This window comes from Takifugu flavidus, unplaced genomic scaffold (assembly GCF_003711565.1).
Source record: "Takifugu flavidus isolate HTHZ2018 unplaced genomic scaffold, ASM371156v2 ctg413, whole genome shotgun sequence".
Taxonomy (NCBI): Eukaryota; Metazoa; Chordata; class Actinopteri; order Tetraodontiformes; family Tetraodontidae; genus Takifugu; species Takifugu flavidus.
This window is the reverse complement of record NW_026622032.1, coordinates 20,001-29,149: the sequence shown is the minus strand read 5'-3', so window position 1 is coordinate 29,149 and position 9,149 is coordinate 20,001. Positions and strand designations below refer to the sequence as shown.

At 60.8% G+C, this 9,149-nt stretch overlaps 1 protein-coding gene across 2 annotated transcripts; it reads left to right on the top strand.

The window, feature by feature from the left end:
- Positions 1–925: 925 nt before the first annotated feature.
- Positions 926–7,916, top strand: LOC130520521 (tripartite motif-containing protein 2-like). Of its 2 annotated transcripts, XM_057024228.1 has the most exons (13): positions 932–1,211; positions 4,782–4,928; positions 5,093–5,273; positions 5,345–5,603; positions 5,678–5,816; positions 5,901–6,080; positions 6,170–6,365; positions 6,477–6,580; positions 6,644–6,811; positions 6,951–7,119; positions 7,191–7,261; positions 7,329–7,469; positions 7,536–7,916. In XM_057024228.1, exons 1-13 carry the CDS (start codon positions 1,005–1,007, stop codon positions 7,686–7,688), a joined length of 2,115 nt encoding a protein of 704 aa, XP_056880208.1. In that variant the 5' UTR covers positions 932–1,004; the 3' UTR covers positions 7,689–7,916. The 2 variants fall into 2 exon arrangements, with proteins under 2 accessions (XP_056880207.1, XP_056880208.1); XM_057024227.1 differs by having other exon boundaries at positions 926–1,211; positions 6,477–6,811.
- Positions 7,917–9,149: the final 1,233 nt, after the last annotated feature.

Genomic DNA, 9,149 nt, shown 5'->3' with positions numbered 1-9,149 from the left:
CAGCAGTAGAGATGCTGAGTGTTGATGAGGGAGGGGAGGAGGTGATGGGGTCTGACTCTGACTCCTGGGGGTCAGTAGTGGACTCCCAGTCCCTACTGGGGACCTGTACACCCTGGAGGAGTGTCACCACCTTCCTGGATGAAACCTTCGGCCAGTCTGTGAAGGTGGCTGATTATTTCCCAGACCCTGAAAAGTTCTTAAAAGGTGCACTGCTGCTCCAGAGGGAGTGGACGTCCTGGATGAGAGGAAACGGTCCCGGCCTAAAGAAGCACATGACGGCCACCAGAAAGATGCTGGAACAGAAAGGAAGGAAAAAAGGCTAAAACATGCTAAGGGCTCCAATAGCTGACCAGAGTGATGAGGAGGCACGCTGAGGCCTTCTACAGCGCCCCCTACAGGGCGGAGGACTGCACCAGGGAGGATGAGCTACTGCGGGACTTCCTCGCTGGGCCAGAGGGACCGCCTACCCTGGACGCTACCGTCTCCTTGGACGATGGTTTCTGGTCCACCTCCAGGACCGATGGCTTCTGGTCCACCTCCAGGACTGGATGGCTTATGGTCCACCTCCAGGACGGATGGCTTTCTGGTCCCCTCCAGGACCGATGGCTTCTGGTCCACCTCCAGGACCGATGGCTTCTGGTCCACCTCCAGGACCGATGGCTTCTGGTCCACCTCCAGGACCGATGGCTTCTGGTCCAGTTTCTATGAACCAACAGGACAAATTAGTCCCTCTGAAGACATCTGGGGAGTGAGAGACGTCCTGGTTTAGATGGGAAATTGTTTTGATTTTGAATTGTTGAAGGTCTCCAATGTCCCTCTGAAATGTGGACATGTGAATAGACATGGAAAAAGGTGGTGTTAAATCTCCTTTCTCTCACAAACACCCACACACGTGCACACACCCACACACGTGCACACACCCCGGCGTTACCACAGCAACCACGACCCTGAGGGAAGTGTTATCTGCCTGAACCAGCGTGACCTGTGACCTCAGCCTGTTCTAAATGAACCGGTTCTGTCTTCAGATCCCAGAAAGAAACCGGCACCCTCGGTCCTCCTGCTGGCTGTGCACTGGAATAGGGGGCGTGTCCGGAGGATCAAGCCCTGCAGATGGAGGCCAGTCAGCATTCCCAAGAGACAGCAGCAGTGAGGAGTGCACCGTCCTGGAGGCTCCGCCCACCAAGAACACCTGTCCGCAGCATGCAGGGAAGTGCGTCCAGCATGGAGGGGACAGGAGGGAGGACAGGAAGGAAGGAGGACAGGGGGGAGACAGGAGGGAGGTTAGGAGGGAGGTTAGGAGGGAGGTCAAGGAGGGAGGTCAGGAAGGAGGAGAGGAGGGAGGACAGAAGGAGGACAGGAGGGAGGACAGGAGGGAGGGAGGACAGGAAGGAGAACAGGAGGGAGGACAGGAAGGAGAACAGGAGGGAGGCAGGGGGGAGGACAGGAGGGAGGACAGGAGGGAGGTCAGGAGGGAGGAGAGGAGGGAGGACAGGAAGGAGGTCAGGAGGGAGGACAGGAGGGAGGACAGGAGGGAGGACAGGAAGGAGACAGGAGGGAGGTTAGGAGGGCAGGGAGGACAGGAGGGAGGACAGGAGGGAGGGAGGAAAGGAGGGAGGACAGGAGGGAGGAACAGGAGGGAGGACAGGATGTGGGAGGACAGGAGGGAGGACAGGAAGGAGGACAGGAGGGAGGAGGACAGGAGGGAGGCCGAGGACAGGTTGAGGGACGGAGGGGAGGGAGGATAAGGAGGGGAGGCAAGGAGGGAGGACAGGAAGGAGGACAGGAGGGGGAGGAACACGGAGGGAGGACAGGAGGGAGGACAGGAAGGAGGACAGGAGGGAGGACAGGAGGCGAGGACAGGCAGGGAGGGAGGGAGGAAAGGAGGGAGGACAGGAGGGAGGACAGGAAGGAGGACAGGAAGGAGGACAGGAGGGAGGACAGGAGGGAGGACAGGAAGGAGGACAGGAGGGAGGACAGGAGGGGGGACAGGAAGGGAGGGAGGACAGGAAGGGAGGGGAGGACGGAAAGGAAAGGAAAGGAGGGAGGACAGGAGGGAGGTCAGGAGGGAGGAACAGGAGGGAGGACAGGAGGGAGGACAGGAGGGAGGACAGGAAGGAGGACAAGGAGGGAGGACAGGAAGGAGGACAGGAAGGAGGACAGGAGGGAGGACAGGAGGGAGGACAGGAAGGGAGGGAGGACAGGAAGGGAGGGGAGGCGAGGAAGGAGGAGGAAAGGAGGGAGGACAGGAGGGAGGACAGGAGGGAGGACAGGAAGAGGAAAGGACGGGAGGACAGGAGGGAGGTCAGGAGGGAGGTCAGGAGGGAGGGACAGGAAGGAGGACAGGAGGGAGGCACACGGAAGGAGGAGGGGGACAGGGGAGGACAGGAAGGGAGGGAGGACAGGAAGGGAGGGAGGAAAGGACAGGGAGGCGAGGGGGGAGGACAGGAGGGGGACAGGAGGGAGGACAGGGGGAGGTCAGGAGGGAGGGAGGACAGGAAGGAGGAAAGGAGGAGGGAGGAAAGGAGGGAGGACAGGAGGGACAGGAGGGAGGACAGGAGGGAGGTCAGGAGGGAGGACAGGAGGGAGGACAGGAAGGAGGACAGGAGGGAGGACAGGAAGGAGGTCAGGAGGGAGGACAGGAAGGAGGACAGGAAGGAGGTCAGGAGGGAGGTCACGAAGGAGGGAGGACAGGAAGGAGGACAGGAGGGAGGACAGGAAGGAGGACAGGAGGGAGGGACAGGAAGGGAGGGAGGACAGGAAGGGAGGGAGGAGGAAGGAGGAAAGGAGGGAGGACAGGAGGGAGGACAGGAGGGAGGTCAGGAGGGAGGGAGGACAGGAAGGAGAAAGGAGGAGGACAGGAGGGACGACAGGAGGGAGGACAGGAGGGAGGACAGGAGGGAGGTCAGGAGGGAGGACAGGAGGGAGGTCAGGAGGGAGGACAGGAGGGAGGTCAGGAGGGAGGACAGGAGGGAGGTTAGGAGGGAGGTTAGGAGGGAGGTCAGGAGGGAGGACAGAGGGAGGACAGGAAGGAGGACAGGAGGGAGACAGGAGGGAGGACAGGAGGGAGGACAGGAGGGAGGTTAGGAGGGAGGTTAGGAGGGAGGTCAGGAGGGAGGACAGGAGGGAGGACAGGAAGGAGGACAGGAGGGAGGACAGGAGGGAGGTTAGGAGGGAGGTCAGGAGGGAGGACAGGAAGGAGGACAGGAGGGAGGGACAGGAAGGAGGACAGGAGGGAGGACAGGAGGGAGGACAGGAAGGAGGACAGGAAGGAGGACAGCAGGAGGACAGGAAGGAGGACAGGAGGGAGGTCAGGAGGGAGGACAGGAAGGAGGACAGGAGGGAGGACAGGAAGGAGGTAGGAGGGAGGTTAGGAGGGGAGGACAGGAGGGAGATCAGGAAGGAGGACAGGAAGGAGGACAGGAGGGAGGACAGGAGGGAGGACAGGAGGGAGGACAGAAGGAGGACAGGAGGAGGACAGGAGGGAGGACAGGAGGGAGGACAAAAAGGGAGGACAGGAGGAGGACAGGAAGGAGGACAGGAGGGAGGACAGGAGGGAGGACAGGAAGGAGGAAGGAGGGAGGACAGGAAGGAGGACAGGAGGGAGGACAGGAGGGAGGGAGGACAGGAGGAGGAAAGGGGAGGACAGGAGGGAGGCAGGAGGGAGGGAGGACAGGAAGGAGGAAAGGAGGGAGGACAGGAGGGGACGAAAGGAGGGAGAGGACAGGAGGAGGACAGGAGGGAGGTCAGGAGGGAGGACAGGAGGGAGGTCAGGAGGGAGGACAGGAAGGAGGACAGGAGGGAGGACAGGAAGGAGGTCAGGAGGGAGGAGACGAGGGAGGACAGGAAGGAGGACAGGAGGGAGGACAGGAGGGAGGACAGGAAGGAGGACAGGAGGGAGGACAGGAGGGAGGACAGGAAGGAGGACAGGAGGGAGGACAGGAAGGAGGACAGGAGGGAGGTCAGGAGGGAGGACAGGAAGGAGGACAGGAGGGAGGACAGGAAGGAGGTTAGGAGGGAGGTTAGGAGGGAGGACAGGAGGGGAGATCAGGAAGGAGGACAGGAAGGAGGACAGGAGGGAGGACAGGAGGGAGGACAGGAGGGAGGACAGGAAGGAGGACAGGAGGGAGGACAGGAGGGAGGACAGGAGGGAGGACAAAAGGGAGGACAGGAGGGAGGACAGGAAGGAGGACAGGAGGGAGGACAGGAGGGAGGACAGGAGGGAGGACAAGGAAGGGAGGGAGGACAGGAAGGACGGAGGGAGGACAGGAAGGAGGGAAAGGAGGGAGGACAGGAGGGAGGACAGGAAGGAGGACAGGAAGGAGGACAGGAGGGAGGTCAGGAGGGAGGACAGGAAGGAGGACAGGAGGGAGGACAGGAAGGAGGTTAGGAGGGAGGTTAGGAGGGAGGATAGGAGGGAGGACAGGAAGGAGGACAGGAGGGAGGTCAGGAGGGAGGACAGGAAGGAGGACAGGGAGGGAGGACAGGAAGGAGGTGGAGGAGGAGGAGTTAGGAGGGAGGATAGGAGGGAGATCAGGAAGGAGGACAGGAGGGAGGACAGGAGGGAGGACAGGAAGGAGGACAGGAGGGAGGACAGGAAGGAGGACAGGAGGGAGGACAGGAGGGAGGACAGGAGGGAGGTCAGGAGGAGGGGACAGGAGGGAGGACAGGAAGGAGGACAGAGGGGACGTGGTTTGGGTCTTCATCTTGGACCCCGGGGTGCTGCTCCACCTTGGGGTTGGTTTCAGCTGTGTGATGTGACTCCGCCCTCCTGTGGTCCACAGGTAGCCCACCTGTTCTGTCCGGCCTGTGAGGAGGCCTGTGTGAGGACTGTGTCTCAGGCCACGAGGAGCACCCCACGCTGCTCTGGACCAGGGCCTGGAGCAGCAGCGTGGCCACCTGCAGGAGAAGCTCACGTCTGTGCAGAACAGGTGAGCCGGAGCAGAACCTGCCTGAGGTTCTGGTGCATCGGAGTGGCTGGAACCTGCTCTGCGGATCACACGTGACCTCTTCTGTTGTCATGACAACACAGGCTCTGCACCTCACTGTTAGATGCTGCTCACTGGTTCTGGCTGACGGCTGATCTCTCCTCCAGACTGCCCCAGGTCTCAGATGCCCTGAACCTCATCAGAGAACTCCTCCAGCAGCTGACCAATCAGAGAGCTTCCATCGAAGAGGACGTCCATTCCAACTTCGAGGATCTGCACAAGCAGCTGGACGTCCGGAAGAGTGTCCTGCTCATGGAGCTGGAGGTCACATACGGACTCAAACAGAAGGTGCAACTGCAGAACATCCTGTCTTCCCTCACAGGCTGGAGCTCACGTCACCATGTCTGCACCTCCTCCAGGTCCTCCAGGCCCAGGTAGACCACCTGGTCCAGGCGGAGGGGGACATGGTGTCCTCCTGTACCCGGTCAGAGGAGGCCCTGGTGGGGGAGGCGTGTGTGGCCAGCATGCAGGTGGAGGGGAGCTGCAGGAGCAGCTGCTCCACCTGGCCCAGCTCAACGTGTCCTGTCAGCCTGAGGAGAACGACCAGCTGGATCTGATGATGGAGACGGACACGCTGAGGAAGTCCATCCACAACCTGGGGACCATCGTCACCACGAGGTATGGAGGTCAGCTCTGCCTCCAGAGGAGGGTCTCCTCACCTGAGCCTCTGTGTCTCTGCTCGTCTCCATCAGTGCAGTGGCGAGCCAGAGCGAAGCCATGGGGGCGGGGCTTGAAGAGTGCCGGGTGGGACACCCCGCCTCGGTGACCGTTGTGACGAGAGACAAATCGGGCGGTGCCTGCAAGAGCGGCAACGCCGTCCTGTCGGCTGAGGTGGGTGTCTGTGGTGCAGGGGGGCAGGGGAGCAGCTGTTCTGAAGGTTCCCTGGAACCACCCGGCCCGTTGTTCCGTCCACAGGTGTTCACCCCGGATGGCAGCATCGTGGACGGAGAGATCGTGGACCACAAGAACGGAACCTACGAGTTTGTGTACGTTATCCCCAAAGAAGGAGATTTCTCATTGGCTCTTCGCCTGTACGACCAGCACATCAAAGGGAGCCCCTTCAAGCTGAGCGTCAGCAGGAGCTCAGAGGTGGAGGTGAGAAGAGCGTTCCACCGGAGGCCAAGGTCGGCCAAGGTCGGCCAAGGTCGGCCAACACTTTAGCTCCTTTGGGGTGTTGTCCTCAGGTGTCGCCTTCTGCCACCACAACAACCAACTCAGCTGCCTACGCCACGCCGTCCACGGGCTCCTCCGATGGGGCCAAGAGGCGAGGGAAGTCCCCGGGACAAAAGAAGAAGGGTTCCAAGAGGGCCAGCAGCGCCCTGGGCACCCCACGGCGCAAGACCCAGAACCCTATCGAGGATGACCTCATCTTCAAGATTGGTGAGAGCTTCGTGGTCCAGTAGTGACCATGTTTGAGCTCCTGGGGAGCAGAACCGTCCAGAAACAGGAAGTGGGTGTAACTGGTGGCTGTGTTGGTTGGCTGATCCTCAGGAACCAAGGGGCGGAATAAAGGGGAGTTCACCAACCTTCAGGGCGTGGCCGCCTCCTCCTGTGGCAGGGTTCTGATCGCCGACAGCAACAATCAGTGTGTGCAGGTACGAGAGCGCGGGACCTCCGTGCCTGTTCCCCGCTGTCACACGGTTCTGTCTCCGTTCCAGATCTTCTCCAACGACGGCGAATTCAAAACCCGCTTCGGGGTCCGTGGGCGGTCACCGGGGCAACTGCAGCGGCCCACGGGCGTGGCGGTGCACCCCAGTGGCGACATCATCCTCGCCGACTACGACAATAAGTGGGTCAGCATCTTTTCCTGCGAAGGCAAATTCAAGGTTCGTGCCAACGCTGATCAGCTGATGGGCCGCGGGTGGGCGAGAGGGACCCCCGGAGGGTGGGGGCCTGGGTGGGCAGGGAGGGACCCCCGGAGGGTGGGGTGTGTCTCCCGCCCGCTGATGTTGATGCTTCTCGTAGGCAAAGCTTGGCTCTGGCAGACTCCTGGGACCAAAGGGTGTGTCCGTGGACCAGAACGGGCACGTGATCGTGGTGGACAACAAGGCTTGCACCGTCTTCATCTTCCAGCTCTCCGGCAAGCTGATCACCAAGTTTGGTAGCCGCGGCAACGGAGACAAGCAGTTTGCAGGTAGTTTCCTGGTGACCTTGCACCGGCGGCTGCTCTCTTGACGCCGGCCGTCTGTCTGCGTCCTCACGCAGGTCCTCATTTTGCTGCTGTCAACAAGAACAACGAGATCATCGTGACGGACTTCCACAACCACTCCGTGAAGGTCAGACCCCAGCGAGCCGCCTCCCTGACACCAGACTCCACTCGCTCGCTCTCGCTCTCTTCCTCAGGTTTTCACCCCCGAGGGGGACCTGCTCCTGAAGTTCGGCTCCAACGGGGAAGGGAACGGCCAATTCAACGCTCCCACGGGCGTCGCGGTGGACGTCAACGGGAACATCATCGTAGCCGATTGGGGCAACAGCAGGATTCAGGTAGCAGGGTGGCGTCCTCGTCCACGAGGGTCAGCCACCGTCCAGACATGTTCCTCTCTTTTCCAGGTGTTTGATGGAAGCGGCTCCTTCCTGTCCTACATCAACACCTCAGCGGACCCTCTTTATGGACCCCAGGGCCTGGCCCTGACCTCCGACGGACACGTGGTCGTGGCCGATTCTGGAAACCATTGCTTCAAAGTGTACCGCTACCTCCAGTGATGGAGGTGAGAGGAGGAGACAACGGCTCCCCCTGGAGGTGAACTGGTGCATGACCTGCTGCTGCCTGCAAACACTGGAGGGATCGGGACCAGGACCGGGACCGGGACCGGGACCGGGACCAGGACCAGGACCAGGACGAGACCCTCGAACAGAGCAACCGTCCATCTAATCGGGCTGCAACAGTCTGGCAACATTCGCTCGTTCATCAAAAAAGAAACAAGACAGAAGGAGGAAAGAAAGAGACAGAGGGGGGAGGGAGAGGGGGGAGAGGGGGGAGGGAGGGGAGGGGGGGAGGGGGAGGGGGGAGAGGGAGGGGGGAGAGGGGGAGGAGGGGGAGAGGGGGGAGAGGGGGGAGGGGGGAGAGGGGGGGGGAGAGGGAGGGGGAGGGGGAGAGGGGGGAGGGGGAGGGAGGGGGAGGGAGGAGGGGAGGGAGGGGGAGGGGGGAGAGGGGGGAGGAGGGGGAGGGGGGAGAGGGGGGAGGAGAGGGACAGGGGGGGAGAGGGGGGGGAGGGAGGGGGAAGAGGGAGCGGGGGGGGACATTCAGAGTTGCTTCTTTCTGTTTAGTCTCTCATCACCTTTGTTGCTCGTCGGCTCACGTGGATCTGGTCATCCTGGGTCCACGGAGAGGGTGGAGGACCTGATCTGGTCCATCCTGGTCCACGGGGACGGTGGAGGACCTGATCTGGTCCATCTGGTCACGGGGACGGTGGAGGACCTGATCTGGTCCAGGTTCCGCCCACCAACACAACAGTTATTTAGCGAAGGTCCAACTTGCTTTGACTTTCTGCCTCTTTGATTGTTCCACCGTTCCGTGCTTTGATGTTCGAAAGTGCCGTTTGATGTGGAACTGATACAGGAATGTTGCTGTCTGTGGTCAAGCTAACGGCGCTAGCCCATGAATAGCATCTGTTAGCAGGAAGCTAAGATGTTAGCTGTGTTTGAGGACAGTTTGGGCGTTTCTTCAGCCTTATTTCTCAGTTAGAACATGAATGTTGTCAAAGCCACAGGTTTTTCCACAGGTGAACGAGGGAAGGTGGAACCAGCCAGCAGGGGGCAGCACGTCAGCCCTCCAGTGAGGGGGCTTCACTTAGCTTAGCTTAGCTCATTTGAGTTTGGGACCCGACTCTACAGCACCCCTGGAGGCAGCAAAAGGAATCCCAACACAACAAACGTCATGTGACCCGTCATGTGACCAGTCATGTGACGCATCGACGCCACTCCAGCTGTTGCCGTGTTTTCTCGCTTGTGTTGCGTTTTGCATGAATGTGTTTTCTTACTTTGATCTTCTGCATCACTCCTGACTGGTGGCTTGGAGCTTTGATCTCTCTCGCTGCACTCAAATAAAGGTCGCGTTCATCTGTTTCAGCGTCTCCTGGGGTCATGGAGAGGTCAGGAAGGTGATCACTCAGCCTTCGGTCGAGGCTAAAGTGATTGACAGGTGTGATCACATGATTCAAGCGC